At 40.7% G+C, this 16,985-nt stretch overlaps 1 protein-coding gene across 2 annotated transcripts in view; it reads right to left on the bottom strand.

The window, feature by feature from the left end:
* The window catches only part of Spire1 (spire type actin nucleation factor 1), a 120,791-nt gene that overhangs the window by 94,891 nt on the left and 8,915 nt on the right, over positions 1 to 16,985 (bottom strand). For both annotated transcript variants that reach the window (XM_050157892.1, XM_050157893.1), the window contains exon 2: positions 3,166 to 3,200. In XM_050157892.1, the coding sequence (XP_050013849.1) occupies positions 3,166 to 3,200 (35 nt within the window). The remainder of the gene's footprint in view (positions 1 to 3,165; positions 3,201 to 16,985) is intronic.

The raw sequence follows: 16,985 nt of genomic DNA, 5'->3' as shown, positions 1-16,985 counted from the left end.
CCTAACGAAAAGCAACAGAGGAGAGGGTTTATTTCATCTTAGCACTTACAGTCCAGCATGGAAGAAAATCAGGGCAGGAGTGCAAACAGGAACCTGGAGCAGGAACTAAAGCAGAGGTCACAGAGGAACACTGCTTACTGGCTTGCTCCTCCTGGCTTGTTCATCATCTACCCAGGGTTGTCACCATCTCACAACAAACGAAAGTCAAGAAACTGTGATGGAGCTGTTTCTCAATCTGTTCCCTCTCCCCAGAAAAACTTAGCTTATGTCAAGACAACAAGAAAACTAAACAGCACAGAGAGTCAGCTTTCTTTAGGGGCCTGGCCCCTGATAGACTGAGTGTTCCAGGGGATGGCTTCACAACTACGCACACATGGGCAGCACAAATTGTCTCAGCAGTTACGTTTTAAGAGGAAAATAAAGAGGACATGAAACTTGGAGATAGGGGGAAAAGGGGATCCAAGAGGAGTTGGAGAGGGGAAATAAGAGTAAACATGATCAAAATACACTGTATACAATTGTGAAATCTCAAAGAATAAACTAAAATTCACAGTTAAAAGAGAATTCCTAACATGGTTTTTATGTGCTATTAAAACTCTATGTTGACTACATTGCTTTGATTAGACTACTACAGCCTCAGAAAAGGTAATTTCCCTTTTGTCCCTTCATGAGCCTATGAACCCTGCTTAGGAACCAGGGCCTTCTAACAACATGCTCTATCAAGGCGCGCTTCTTCACCTTCATCCTGCCGTCCTTTGCAGCAGTCCACCAGGACTCTAGGAAGCTGGGAGGAGAGGGCACTGACCAGCCCTTCCACCACCACCCACCCACACCCACTCACAAGCTCAGGCATGTACACACACGACACATGTACACAGCTCTGACACAGCTAGCTCCATACATTCTTAGTCTGGCCTTCCTGCTGGCAAGAGTACAAAAGGCTTTGGCCTCACACTAGGATATGGGAGTCTCCTTCCTCAAGAGAAAATCAATTCAGAAACCAAGACAGGCTCTCAAAAGTACCCTTTGCAGCCTAGTGCAGCCACTCTCCAGGACTGGTTTTGTGGTCAGTCATCAGGGACTCCATGTTGCTGCCTCAGCACGCTAGCTTCCTCTCTCCTTCCAACCCCACTTCTCAGGAACAAGCTGCACTTGCAGGCTCTATTCCAGCCCAAGAGTGCCTGGTTTTCCAACCTTGATACTCTTCTAAAACAAACAAACAAACCAAAACAAAAATTCACCACTAAAGAGCTTTTATTGATGCAGCCTGTAAACCACTAACATTCATAATGCCAGAAATCAAAACAAAATTTAAAGATTAATTTCACCAATTAAACCTGCAGCACATTAATATAAATAAGACTTTTAAGGAAGAAAAAAATTACTGTTGAACACAAAAAATAATAAAAATTTTACACTTTCTAACACTCTAATGGGCTCGGTAGTGGGCAGCCAGGTCTCAGGTTTGCCTCTGCAGTTAGTCTGATAGCCACCCTCTCAGATATTACAGTGTTAAAACCATGCTGATCTCACGGCAATACAACAGGAGACAGGAGGAGGAGGCTCAAGACAAGCTTTCCATTATGACATTTCAAGGTCAAATGCAGATGGATGTGAACTGTTTTTGTAGACTCTTAATTTACAATAGTGATATATTTTCTTTTTACAATTCCACAGTCCTATGAGCTTAACAGAAATTATATTAAGTATTTTATAGGCAAACGTCTGGGGGAAAACTCATCACTCAGAATGTCACAGCTATAAATATACAGACCCTGAAACTACAGCAATATTTCTCTCTTCTGCTTGAGCCTACTCCTTTTTGTTTTTTTTTTTTGTTTGTTTGTTTGTTTGTTTTGTTTTTGTTTTTTCGAGACAGGGTTTCTCTGTGGTTTTGGAGCCTATCCTGGAACTAGCTCTTGTAGACCAGGCTGGTCTCGAACTCACAGAGATCCACCTGCCTCTGCCTCCCAAGTGCTGGGATTAAAGGCGTGCGCCACCACTGCCCGGCTGAGCCTACTCCTTTTTATCTTATGAAAAACACATCAAAAATCCTAACTAAACAAAAACAGTAAGTTCTTTAAAAAAAAAAATACTAAATTCTTAGTCCATTTAAAAAACTAATTTGAAAATTTTATACTTTTAAAGTTGAAAAGAAAATATAAAAATGAATTGAATTAAAAAGAAGAATGTATTTTTAAGTTTTTAATTATGCAACATCTTTTAGGAAGCTTACATTTTACACAAAAGGAGTTAAAATTTACTGAAACCTATTATCAGCACTCAGATTCATTATAAAAGTAGACACAATTTCTTTTCTTCTCTCTCTCTTTTTTTTTTTCTGATCATTCTTTTTTTTTTTTTTTTTGAGACAAGGTTTCTCTGCAGCCCTGGCTGTCCTGCCACTCAACTCTATAAATCAGGCTGGCCTCAAACACAGAGATCCACCTGCCTCTGCCTCCCAGGCACTAGAATTATAAGATTAAAGGCATGTACCATCACCACTGGCTACAATTTCTTAAGTATGTACACATTAACAAAGTTGCTAATATTCTAGTCTTAGATGGCACTCTGCTACTGGACAGGATGACACACATATAGACAGCCCGGCATCCAATGTTATCCTTGAAAACCCTGTAAGGAACACAAGCAATCACACAGAAACTCCTCAAATTTCACATGAGAATTCCAAATAAAATTATCAAATGTATTTTAAAATAATAAACCTCCTTTAAAAATACCCAAGCATTTCACGTTATTAATTTCAACTGAACAATGCCCATGTCTTAATTTTCTTGTTCTACTAAAGAAGCACTATGGAAGCTTCCATATCCAAGCATAACGTATCATATGATCATAACACACCAGACTGAATTATGAAAAAATAAGATAAACTTAAATAATGTTTATTCAGGGCTCTGAATGGTAAATCATTTAACGAATATAGGAAATAAGCTACGTTTAAGCCATTTCTTCTAATGCTATAGCCAAGTAGACAGGTAATTGATTTTTTTCACATTTGCGCTTCCTGAATAGAGAAGTTACATGCCTGTTCTAAATATAACATTATCTGAAAACTGAGAAACCCACAGCAAGAGTTCACTACTCAAGTCATGCCAAAAAGTATAAGACTATTTTACAGAAATATCCATACATTTATCTTACCTCTGTTTCTGTACAATGTGAATATCCCAATTTACCTGTAATAAAAATACAAAAAGTTACTTTCAAATGATTGAGGGCTTTTAAAGTCATCAATAATATATTCAAGCAACTAAAGTCACAGCTTAATTAAACATGTAAAAACAACAAATGGTAGGATAATTTTTTTCATGTACAAAATTATTGGTTCATTCAGTTACCAAGCTGGCTGCATACTCATGATCCTAGAACTCAAGACGTTAGAAAGGAAGATCACTGCAAGTTCTGGGCTGGCCTGGTCTACAGAGCAAGGTCCAGGGCAACCAGGACTTACAAGACTGTCCCAAAAAAGAAAGAAAGTTTTAAAGAAAAAGAAAACACTGCATTTATGATCAAAAGAAGGGGGAAGGGGAAAAATCCATACATGGTTGATGCACACCTTTAATTCCCAAGGCAGAGGCAGATGGATCTCTATAAGTTCAAGGAGGCTGGCCTACATAGTGAGTTCAGGTCAGTCAGGGTTATACAGTGAGACAATGTCTCAAAAATGCAAACAGACAACAGAAAGAAAGGAGGACAGACAGTCATTGACGGACTCTTGGGCTGAGGCAGGAAAATCTAGTTTTTGGCCAGCATGAACTAGGAAGTGAGGCCTTATATCAAAACAAAACAACAAAAAAGAAAAAAGAAACCCCTTGTACTGGTTGGTTGTGTGTCAACTTGACACAAGCTAGAGTCATCAGAGAGGAAGGAGCCTCAGCTGAGGAAATGCCTCCATGAGATCCAGCTAAAGGCATTTTCTCAATTAGTGATCAATGGGGGAGGACCCAGCCCATGTTGCTATCGTTGGGCTGGTCATCTTGGGTTCTATAAGAAAGTAGGCTGGCCGGGCAGTGGTGGTGCACGCCTTTGAGCCCAACACTCGGGAGGCAGAAGCAGGCAGATCTCGAAGTAAGTTCGAGGCCAGCCTGATCTAAAAGAGCTAGTTCCAGGACAGGCTCCAAAGCTACAGAGAAACCCTGTCTCGAAAAATAAAACAAATAAACAAAACCCCAGAAAAACAAAGAAAGTAGGCTGAGCAAGCGTGGGGTGGGGGAGGAGCAAGCCAGTAAGCAGCTCCCTCTATGGCCTCCACATAGCTTCTACATCCAGGATCCTGCCCAGTTTGAGTTCCTGTCCTGACTTCCGTCAGTGATGAACAATGATGTGGAAGTGGAAGTCTAATAAACCCTTCCCTCTCCAACTGGCTTTTTGGTCATGATGTTTCATGACAGCAATAGAAATCCTAACTAAGACATCCCTAGAACTCAACAACAGTTGGCTATACCAACAATAGTATTTTCTCATCAATGAGACATAATACCCAAGAACTTGTACAACCATATATTTTGTCAATTTGGGACAAAAATCATACTTTGAAAATAAAAGCTGCTACTTTAAGAGTAATTTATTTAAACAAAAAAACATAATAACTTTACATGGGGTGGCAGAAACTTTTAATTTTCCCCATCTATACTTTTCCCCCTGCAATTATTCATTTGTATATGTGTGTACACAAACAGGTGCCATAGCACATGTGTGTTGAGAAGGCCTTCCACCATCCAGGTCCTGAGGGTTGAACCCAGATCATCAGGCTTGGTGGCAAGCACCTTTAATTTATTAAGCCACCTCATGAGCCCCATCTACTCATCTTACACATCACTGTCTAAGGCTTATACATGTCTGCACAGCCTTCCCTCCCAGGACTACTCTCCTAGTAACTCCTACTTCTCCCAGCCTGCTACATCTGTATCTATTCAGAGTATGGGTCTAACATGATTAAAATTTTTAATGCTCAGAAGGATTTAGCCATCTTGCTGTTCATGGTGACATCATCAAAGAAAAAAATCATAGCTGTATGCCATCCAATTCTTCAAATGAAAAGTACAGTTGAAATCCACAGCTCCTTAATGCCTAATGATCTTACTATAATCCTATGTAATATAAAACAGTGCTGAAACTCAGACTAGAAAACGGGACCTTGGGTCTTGTAAAATAAAAAGTATATACAAGCAATAAAAATTATATGAGCATGCATACAAAATGACTTTAAGTTATAAGGCTTTTATATACCAGTGAATATATGGCATAAGTTTGTTGCTAACATAAAATTATACTCATATATGGTGATATATATTTTATTTATATAAGCATAAGACTGTTCAGACCATAATCCTGTAGAGAATTACTTATAGGAGTTAAGACTTCTATAGAATTGTTAATTAATTTACCTAAGAACACCATTAGAAACAGCTCAAAAGTAGAGCATAGAGTCTACCTGTGGGGAAACACTGAGTACTCTAATCTGTAGGAGAGGAAAAGGAGGACAGGATAGCAAATTGTAACACAGAAGAAAGCAACATCCTTTAAAGAACACGGATCACATCACCAATAGGAAATAATTCTTTTTGCTTTGTTTTTTGTTTTTTGAGACAGGGTTTCTCTGTGAAACAGCCCTAGCTGTCCTGGAACTTGCTTTGTAGACCAGGCTAGCCTCAAACTCAGAGAAATCCATCTGCCTCTGCCTCCCCAGTGCTGGGATTAAAGGTGTGTGCCACCACGGCCAGCGAAGCTTTATTTATTTATTATGAATGCAACGTTCTGCATGCATGCAGCATATCTGCAGGCCAGAAAAGGTCACTAGATGTCATTACGGATGTTTGTGAGCCACCATATGGATGCTGGGAATTGAACTCAGAACATTTGGAAGAGCAGCCAGTGCTCTTAACCACGGAGCCATTTCTCCAGCCCTAGGAAATAATCCATAAGGAAGAAAAAAAAAATCACAAAAACTCTGAAACCAAGGGCTGGGGATAGAGCTTGGTTGGTAGAGTGTTCACAGAAAGCACTGGGTTCATTTCCCACACTGTGAAACCATGCCTATAATTCCAACACTTGGGAGGTGACAGTCAGAGATTCAAAAGGTTAAGGTCATCCTTGGCTATATAGTGAATTTGAAGCCAGCCTGAGTTACAAAGATCCTGTCATCGTCATCGTCGTGTGTCCCCCCCCCCCAAAGAAGGAAAGCAAACAAACAAGTATTAGAAATTTGGGCTTGCTTATTTCACTTTTGAGTAAGGTCTGGTTATGTAGCCTTGACTGGCCTGAGACTCCCTGTATAGATCAGGCTGGCCTTAAACTCAGAGATCTGCCTACCTCTCCAGTGCTGTAATTAATGATGGGTGCGACCATGACTAGCAAATAGCTTTTTATTGGTGAAGATTCTAAAATCCACTTCCATTACAGCATAGGCAGAGGAGAAAACAGAGCAATGCTGGGAAGTCATGGCTGGTGCTGTGTGACAATATACAAACCTAACCTGTGGGAAGGAGAGGAAACTCTTGGTGCTGATCTGGAACTAGAGGTATTTATTACCCAACTTGAAAAACTAGCTCTGTACACCAAAAATGGGAGACTCCACTTTGCAAAGGCACAATAAGCCTATCCTGCCTGATTCAACTCAGGAACCCTCAGCAGACTCCTGATGCTGGCTAGGACAACTATAAGAAGCTGTGAACAACTTTCTGCACCTGAAGAATAATGAAGTACTTAAGGAATTATTGTATGATGTTAAAAAGCATAGGCTACTGAAATTAGATTCCTTGTAATCACCTGATGCAAAACAAAACTTACTCTTCTTAAGAATACCAAATCCTTGTGTAAGACACAACTGCACTTGGTTACCCCACACGAACTGCTGAGCATGCAAGAACACATGCCGGTTAGGAACACAACATTCCCAGCCACCCACAAATTCTGTCATCCAAGTCCACGCCCAGGTGCTGACCTAGGAATGGGAATCCTAATCACACATCATCAGAGGCTACAAAGGCCTTGGACAGGACTGCACAATCCATTTACTTTGCAGATGAGACATGGCAAGCCAGAGAAGTCACATGACTGGCACATGCTCACATGCCAACACAGCAGGTGGGAGGTGTAGGAACACTCCAGGGCTCATCTAGCCTTGTTATACATGCCAGCATGACTTTGTTACCGCTCTCCATTGCTACTGCCAAGGTCAGAAGGGGAAACTGCAGGCATCCATCCTAGCACCCCACTGCTTTCCAACACCTTAATCTGTTTAGTGTCAGGGAGTTATGTCTCATCCTTTGTGAGTCTTCCTTCAAGGGCTGGCTGCCTCTGCCTCAGAAAAAAAAAACATATATATCCAAAGAATCCCTCTCAAACTCCAAAATCCATGATTTCACTTTCTATGTTTTCAATAACCTATACTATAGTAGGCCTTAACCAATCTTCAGATTATAATCACAGTGAATTAGCTCTTTGAATTGAGTAATAATTTCACTAGATTACATTTAGAACAGATTTTGTTTGTTGTTTTTTCTCTGTGTAGCCCTGGCTGTCCTGGAACTTGCTCTGCAGACCAGGCTGTGCTCGAAAGAGATCTGCTTGCCTCTGCCGCCCAAATGCTGAAATTAAAGTTGTGCACTACTACTACTGTCCTCTAAGACAGATGTTAATTAAATCTGAAATGGCATTTAATCATTAAGTTTTCAAATATTTCAAAATTCTCAAAAATGCAGGGCTGATTTTCTCAGAAAGCCCTTAAAAGCTCAGCTCTGTATTTCTTAAGAATATAAGAACCATGGCTGTATTGCAACCCCCACCCCCACCGTTTTGAGGGGGAGGGGCTTTCAAGACAGGATCTCTCTGTAAAGGCATGGCTGTCCTAGAACTTACTCTGTAGACCAAGCTGGCCTCAAACTCACAAAGATTCATCTGCCTCTGACTCCCATCTGGGATTAAAAGCATGCAGCACTACCACCCAGTTTAAAAACATATTTTTTAAAAATTTATTTATTTCTAGTTTTATGTGCATTGGTATTTTGCCTGCATGACTGTCTCTATGACAGCGTTGGAACCCCTGGAACTGGAGTTACAGACAGTTGTGAGCTGCCATATGGGTACTGGGAATTGATTGGGGTCCTCTGGAAGAGCAACCAGTGCTCTTAATTGCTGAACCATTCTCTGGCCCCTTAAACTCATATTTTTAACTCAATGTAAAAGATCTGTTCTGCTATGAAGATAAGGCCCCTTCATGGCCTACCAATTAGGAAGACAGATCTTCCCATAAAGGAATACAATTGGTTTAAGTAACAAAGGAGTCCTGGTAGACAATGCCCGTTACTTCAAAAAAACAAAACAAAACCAAAAGCCATTTATTTTCAAGAGACACTTTTAATTTTTTTCATTTGTGTGTGCACACACAGCACAGAGCACGTGTGGAGGTCAAAGGACCACTCCCCACTGGCACCAGCCCTGCTAGAGACATTAAACTTTAAATGCTAATGATCAGTAAAACTCCACTCATCCAATATGCTCCAAAAATCTCAGGAAGAACATCTGCGACCTAATAGGTCCCTCAGCTTGGCTGTTCAGGACAACTACAAATGTTGATGAACTACACAGCCTGTTGGTAGAAATTAAGGTAGTTTCAGGAAAAAAAAAACAAACAAACATATTTTCATGTAAATTAGTATTATTTTTAAATGAAGGTGGAAAGCTTTCTCTGGAGTGACAAACCTCATCATACTTGCTGAATTATCAGTCATATTACAACAGGATGCAAATTAGCTGACTAAAAACAGCAAGGTATACCCACCAAAAGACAGACCTATCAAAAATTTTAAGCTAAATGGTTAACATGTTGTCCTATGTGCTTCAACTCCAACTGTTAGACACATCTGACCATGTGTAAACAAGTTTCGGGGCTATAGAACAAAGTAGTGGCTCCTTCCAACAAACTGGCACCAACGTTGTGGACTAAATCCACTTAAAACCTGAGAGGGCTTGGAAAGGAATTCTAGACACTAAAAAACAAAGTTTAGCTGCTTTTATTTTCCCAACTGGGCTTTGCTTGCTAGCAGCATGCTGTGGCTCCTTTAAGAGAGGTTTTCCTGATTCAGCGGTAGCAGGAAAAAGCCGCACCACTTTGAAATGCTGGCTTTCTGGGCCATGCTGCCAGCATGACCTCTGGTTCTTTCAGTAGACAGAGCATTTGGAAGGGGTTTGTGAGAAGCGCGGCTTGCTTGATGGCAATGTGGACCAGCTGTGTGCCTGGAAGTGGGGCAGTGTATGGCTCTCAGAAGCAGTGAGCAGCTCTACCATGTTGGAATGGGCAAGGCAAGCAAGAAGTACCATATATACCCTAGCAATGTTGCAGCTTAGATTCTTAAGTGCTTAGCATTTGAAGCACTTCTGGTCAGAAAATAATTATAGATATGCAATACAGACAAATACAGATTAAAAAAGACCTATAAATGGGTCACAGTGTTGGATAAATGTACGTAGGTTTGGGAGAGAGAAGAAAAAGAATATAGACAGTTATAAAAAGGAGTAAATAGTTGTTTTTTTAAAAAGGTGAAGTCTTTAAAGAGACAGAGTACAGACACTCATAGATTAAAAGGAGTAAAAAAAATAAGTCATGTAAAGATGGAAAATTCACAGAGAGACTGGATTATGTATATTATTGTATTTTCTTTGAATTTTTTGACTGTAAATGAGCTAATTACAGAGAAACATTTCATTGTATGGGCTGCTAAGCTAAACCAACATAGTATCTTAAATGTATTTTGAATTCAAAATATAGGTCTAATGATATGTTGCTTTGGAAAAGAGGTTAGTCTTGTGTTTCCACAGAAGATGAGAACCTGTGGATTGCTTCCAGACTAATATGGTTTTGATAGACCAAGACCCCATGAAAGGTTGCCTTGAACACCCCTCAAAAAAATTATTTCACCCAATAAACAGTAGGAAGAAGTTTGGACAGAACCACGCCCATTCTTGTTGAAATAGGAGCGGCAGTGCTGCATCCCCAGCACCCGGCCGCCCGCATGGCTAGCTTATGCCCCGAAATAATTACACGGAAACTATTCTTTCAAACACTGCCTGGCCCGGCTAGTTCCAGCTTCTTATTGGCTAGCTCTTACATATTGTTCTAACCCATTTCTAATATTCTGTGTAGCCCACGAGCTGGCTTACCAGGGAGGATCTTAACCTGCGTCTGTCTGGAGTGGGAGCATCATGGCGACTCACTCACTCAGCTTCTTTTTCCCAGCATTCTCCTCTGTCTACTCTGCCTACCTAATTTTCTGTCCTATGAGGGCCGAGGCAGTTTCTTTATTATTAACCAATGAAATCAACAGATAAGATACAAGACCCACCTCCATCACATTCTCCCAAATATTGTCTATAAATGTTTATTTACATTTAAAGGGGGAATATGCTTTAGAGATTTGCATTGGTATGGATCTTAGTTTATTGATACAAATTTAAAGTCAATTTTGTTATATGTATATTTCTGCTCTTGATTAAGGTATTGTTTATCCAGTTCACTTAAAACTATAATGTATAATTAAGAAATATAGGTTAATAGATAATCATCAAGCTTGTAGTCATGTTAGATTTTCCTAGCTGTACAGAGATATATTTCAGATGGATAGGCATTCTTCAAATTTTTTAAAGACTATAGAATATGGCATTTAAAATGTTTAAGAACTTAGGACTTTTCATGACAGAAACATGTCTGCTCCTGGCAGCACCAGTTATTTCAAGAAGAAGATGGGCATCGAAGAGGTTCCTTATAAAGTTTGCTAGCTATCTGAGCAAGAAACTGTTCTTGCCTGGACTGCTTAACTGAGCATGGACATGCAAGACCCACGGAGAAATACTGCTGAACTTGCTTAAAGGTGAGACAATCTTTCAGGGTTCCTGCTTCATGAAAGAGTCTGCTAGACATTCTGCAGGATACAGGAAAAAGTGACAGACAAACTGCCTATATAAAACTGTCTGAAATTTCCTGCTTCATGAAAAAGTCTGCTGTATACTATGTGCTTATAGGCTGAAGATGGATGCCCCAACAGTACAGAAGAACTTTGGGTGACTGTCCAGGCAGCAGGAAGTCTCTGTCAATTCTAGAGTTTTGGAAGTTGCTTACAATGTACTTCCTGTTTACTTAGGTAATATTAGATCCTTCTGGAGTCTTTGCTAGAATTGAAGAATATATAGTTATAGTTTTCCTTAATTATGATAAGAGATAAAGTAGATATAAATATTGTAACTGTAATTCTTGCTTAATACCTGTTCTATGTAATTTTACTATATTAAAATTAAAACCTTCCTTTTCATTTAAACAGAAAAGGAGAAGTGATGTGGATTTCCCTTTGAATGCTGTGAATATCACTGATTAATAAAGGAATTGCTTTGGGCCTATAACAGAGCTATAGGGGAACAGAGCTAGGTGGGGAAAAGTAAACGGAATGCTGGGAGGAAGGAGGAGGAGTTAGAGAGAAGTCATAGAGCTGCTGCCAGAGTCAAACATGCTGAAACTTTGCCAGTAAGCCACTGTCATGTGGCGATACACAGATTAATAGAAACTGATTAAATTAATATGTAAGAGTTAGCCAATAAGATGCTGAAGCTAATGGGCCAAGCAATGATTTAATTAATATAGTTTCTGTGTGATTATTTTGATTTTGGGCAGACAGGACAAATAAGCAGCCTCCTACCACACTTTTTCATGCTAAAACTGATACAAACAGGTGCACAGCTTGCCTATCCCTCTCAGTTGTCCCATAAATCCCTGAGTAATTTGCAGACAGCAAGTCAGATACAGCCCTTGTAGTACAGTAGCTGCATTTTAGTCAGGGTAGACAAAAGTGAACACTGATGGCAACTGGTAATCTGCTACTGGGGCCCAAAGACAGAGAAAGGAAACAACGGAAACAACCCGACTTTGGTTAGCTAGGCAAGCTCTCTTGTGGATATTTAAACAGAGACCTTGGATTTAGGTAGGGCTGACTTAAGACTGGAGGAAGAGCCTGTTGGAGAACCAGGAGGTACAGCTGGTGGGCAGGTAGCTGACTGTGTTGGGAAAAGCAGGTGTGCTCTGAAACACAAGGGGCACTAATCAAGAGTGAATGGTGCACCCTATAATCCCAGCACTGGATGCAGATCCTATAAGTGAGACCAGCCTGGTCTACACAGCAAGGTCCAGACCATCCAAAGCTACATAGCCTCACAGTGAGAGCTTGTCTCAAAAAATGAAAGAATGAGCTGATTGTATTTCCAGGTCAGCCTTGTCCAGAAGGACGCAGTGCAAGCACAGGCCTGCCAGGAGGCTTCTGTCATTCAAGAGAGCAAGGGGGATGGGGAGCCCAAGGTACAGCCACAGGATGTGAAAGATCAGAGGAGTCAGATGACTCAAGAGATTGGAGATTTAACTCAGTGGCAGAATGTGTGCTTATGGAGTAGCATAATTTCCCAGTACTAGCACAGTAGCTAACTTTAAGTACAAGGCTCAGGCAATAGGACTCTCCTTAGTTTCTGGCCAACTGTGGCTACATAGTTACAAATTCCAGGCCAGCATAGGTTACATAACACTGTCTACAAAACAGGTGGGTGTGGAGAGGTGGGGTGGGTGGGATTTAAGATAGCTGTCACATTAATAATTAAAAAAGCGTAATTCTAAATAATCAACAGGTTGAAATTTGACAATTAAAAAACTTTTTGCAATCTAATAACAACTGAAATTTTAAAGCATCATGGCCACTGAGGACCTGGGACCCATCCATGAACATCATTATATTTTAGTTCCCTATTAATATCAAAAGTTAGCTAGGCATGGTGGCACACACCTTTAATCCCAGTACTGGGAGGCAGATGCCAGCCTGGTCTACAGAGTAAGTTCCAGGACAGCTAGCGCTTTACACAGAGAAACCCTGTCCCATTTAAAACAAAACATAACAAAACCCAAACCAACATTATTTATTTACTCACTCACTCACTCATTTGTTTGTTTATTTTGTGTGTGTACATAAGCCCAAACACAGCCTATGCCTATTTACTTACTTACTTACGTGTGTGTGTGTGTGTGTGTGTGTGTGTGTGTGAGCCCGAGCACAGCACAGAGCCGTGTCTGCAGGTCTGAGGACAGCCTTCAGGAGTTGTTCTCTCCCTCTCCAATGCAGGCTCTAAGAATCTAACTCAGATCACCAGACTTGACCTGCTCACCTGACCTATCAGTGGAGCCATCTTGCTCACCTATCTCTGATACTTTTCTACCTCCCTTCAGACGTGGCACAACTTGGCCACCCATTTCCATTTAAGACACACACTCTCTCTCCCTTTCTCCCTCTGTCTCTGCAGATATAGGTCTCACTATTTAGCCCTAGCTGTCCCAGAGTTTCCTCTGTAGAGCAAGCTGGCCTCCAACTCAAAGAGATCTGCCTGCCTCTGCCTCCTGAGCAATGCTGAGATCTGGGATAAAGCTGTGCAAAACCATGCCTGGCTTTCCACATAACTCCTTTTTTTTTTTTTTTTTTTAACCAATTCTCTATCAAGAATGAAAGGCTGCTAAGTAGCAGGGCACACCTCTAAGCCCAGCACACAAAAGGAATATGCCAGGAGGATTTCTAGTATGGGGCTAGCTGGGACTACACAGTGACACCCTGACTCAAAAGAAAGAAAAAGGAAGAAAAAGGGAGAGGAAGGAGAGATGAAAGGGGAGCGAAGGAAGGTGAGTTATTTGAACTATCAAAGCTATCTAGGCTGGCTTGGGGTTCAGCTCAGTGGCATAACACTTGACCAGTACATGCAAGTCCCTGGGTTTAATCCCCAGTAGTGAAAGAGAAAAAGGATAAATAAATAAATAAATAAGCTCACATACACATTTTTAGCTGTTTAACTTTTACTATGTTTATTACCAAGAAATAAGTCTTCTGCAATTTTCTAATTATACATTATGTTATATTAATAAATAAAAACCTAAGTTTTTGTTCTGTTTTTGAGTAAGGGGTTTTACCAGGTTACCCAGCCTTGCATGGAACTCACTAGTATTCAGCCTCTAGTGCCCAAGTTCTCTAAAGATAAACAGAATGAAATAAGCACAAACCAAAGAACATCAGAGTCTGAGAGCCACTAAGCTAATGAGTGGTCATTTCCCCCCAAGATTTAATTCTATATACAGCAGACAATAGTCCAAATGTCTCATTTCATCTACACCTCAAATGAAAGGCTACAGAAATTAAGAAACACACTTGAACAGTTTTACTACTGATGTAAAGAAGTCCTACTTCCCAGAGGACTTAAAGAAGCTAGACAAAAGAGTCAGCACATAACTAACCATCAGTTGGAAAGGCCAGCTAATAAAGAAAGAACAACAGTTTCTCCAGCAGACGGTCTTGGGGAAACTGGATATCCACATACAGGAAAAATGAAGATAGACCCTTATCTCATTCCATCAAAAAAAAATTAACTGAACTTCAAAGACCTAATATGAAGAACCTCCTAAAACTCAACCACAACAAAAAGAAAAACAGCCCAATTCAAATCTGTTTAAAGGACTTAAATGGGCATCTCTGCAAACGGCCCATAATCAAGCAGTGAGCATCATCAGCCAAGTGAAGACCCCATCATTCAACATGCTTTGTCTGAAAGGAGCTGCCTCCTCTAGACAGTTCACAGAAATAGAACCACACAAAAACTCCTTGTGGAATCATGCAGAACTATGAATGGTGATCAGATATAAACTTTCTCCAGCAGTCTGAAGAAATTCTCCATAGCTCATAAGTCCATTCAAAAATCCTGTCCATAGACCTAAAAATATCTACATTCCACATTGTCAGTCTCATTTTCTGGACTTCAAAACATAAAGTTGATATTGTTTTAGAATTTATCAATCTCCAGTCAAAGGATCTTGAAATGCTTTTCACAAAAAGATGGGAAAATAACTTTGTACAATGCTGACAACATACTCTCACGTACAGCCTTATAAGCTGGACAAACCACAACTCCCATTTTTACAAATTAAAACAAACAAACAACCAGAAAGGCTAAGTGGCTTTACCAGAGGCTTTAACTACACATTCAGCCTCAGAACCAAGAATCTAAGCCTCATCTCCTGTAGCACCAATGCAGTTCTGTGCTACCAAGGGAAGCAAAGGTGATTTGCATGTGTCTGAAAGAGCAAAGGAACTTGGTGGAAATTAACATGACTCTACCTGGAAAATATGTCCCACGCCACCTTAATTTCCTCGCAGCATAAATCATCATCTTCCCACCCTAACTTGCTCCTCCTACCTCCCCCATCACCCAGGTAGGAGTCTGAGAGCTTTCCAGGCTTCCTTCTTCTTCCACCTAGATCAAAACAAAAGAGCCATGCCATGGTCCATTTCTAAAGTACCAACCTGACTTTCTATTCTTACTGATCTAGTTCAAATCTTCATCACTTCAGGTCTGAAGCAGAAATATTCCAAATGGTTTATTAGCCCAAAGGCTACTAACACCTAAGGTAGTACGAAATGTCAACTGGGGTCTGTCCAATAACATTTGTAGAAGACAGGTACCTATTCTTTTGCTTTGTTGAGACAGGTCTTGCTGGTAGCCCTGGTTGGCCTGGTACTCAAAATGTAGACCAGGTTAGCCTCAAACTCAAATAATCCTTCTGTCTCAGCCTCCCAAGTCCTGGGAACACAGGCATCCCAGAAGACAGGTACTCTCTACAAAGTCTGTATGTCTTTCTAAAGAGTAATCTGTTTACTCATTTTCCAGTGTAAATTCCCTATGTGCTCTCCACTGCCCATCCAACCTATAGGCACAAACAATAGTGTGGCTCTCATGAACATGCCCTTCCAGCCTGTCTCACTCCCCACCACTCCCACACACATCCTATGCTCCAGGCACAGTGAACACCCACCACAAAGCAGACAAACAGGTTTAACCTCACATGCCAAGTCCAGATAATTGTAGTGGCTGCCTGAAGCATCCTGTTGAGAACTCAAGAGGCTGCTTATAAATTTAGCAGCAAAAAAAAAGTCATGACCTATTAGTAAGCAGTGTTTGCTTCTAACCTGGAAAAGGGGGGCACAACAAATGTCACACTTAGTGTCTACACGTGTGGCACTTTGGCCTTTGGATACTATATGGAGTCCTTCCACAGTTCCAAACTTTTCTACCTACATATTTGTCTATATGTCCACCATTTCACACTTCAGCCTTCACAACTTCTAAACTCAGTCTCCCATTTAAAACTTGCTTGTTAAAGAGTCATGAGGCAAAGGCAGCCACTCTCTCTCTCTCTCTCTCTCTCTCTCTCTCTGGGATCACAGTTTCTGTGTCTCTAGCCTTCTCAATTACTGTATTGCACCACAGGGTGGTGGCTTCTGCACCTGCGAGCGTCTGCGTGCAGGTGTGCTCTGCTCCTCTGTGCACCTTCAACATCTAACACAGTCCACCTGAAAGACATGCGAATCCTGGTGAAATGAGCAAACGGAAGGAAGCCTTCAGCGGGAATGCCTCTAACACAGTGCCGGGGTTCTCACTGAAAACCTAAGAAGCCCAATCCAGCCAGACAACCCGTGTGCCGGGCTGATTACACACTGCCATTCTTGCCAACTGTACTCATCATAACCTCTCAAAAACACAACACACTGAGGAAGCACACTGGGTGCAGTAGAGAAAGTGGCAAATACGAAAAGACAATAGTCCCAATTAAAAGAAAAAAAGATTAGCACAAGCAGTGTGAAAACACGTAAGACTTAAAGTTTTCAGAAGCTAAATATAGGCCCTGAGGTTGTTATTAAGACTATAATCCCTCAACTTATCACTAATAAAAACACATGTGTGCTAAGTGGACAAATCAAACTATATATATTTATGAAATTTAAAGTGATATTTCAATACATCCTAGAAGATCAAATATCTACACCTATTACCTTAAACTGATATCATTTCTGGGTTTGTTTTGTTTTTGCAGACAGAGTCTCACTCTGGCTTGGACCTTC

Source organism: Alexandromys fortis, unplaced genomic scaffold, assembly GCF_014885135.2.
Source record: "Alexandromys fortis isolate MF-2015 unplaced genomic scaffold, M_Fortis_MF-2015_v1.1 scaffold_94, whole genome shotgun sequence".
Lineage (NCBI taxonomy): Eukaryota > Metazoa > Chordata > Mammalia > Rodentia > Cricetidae > Alexandromys > Alexandromys fortis.
Note: the sequence above shows the minus strand (reverse complement) of the source record. Positions and strands in the feature narration are given on the sequence as shown.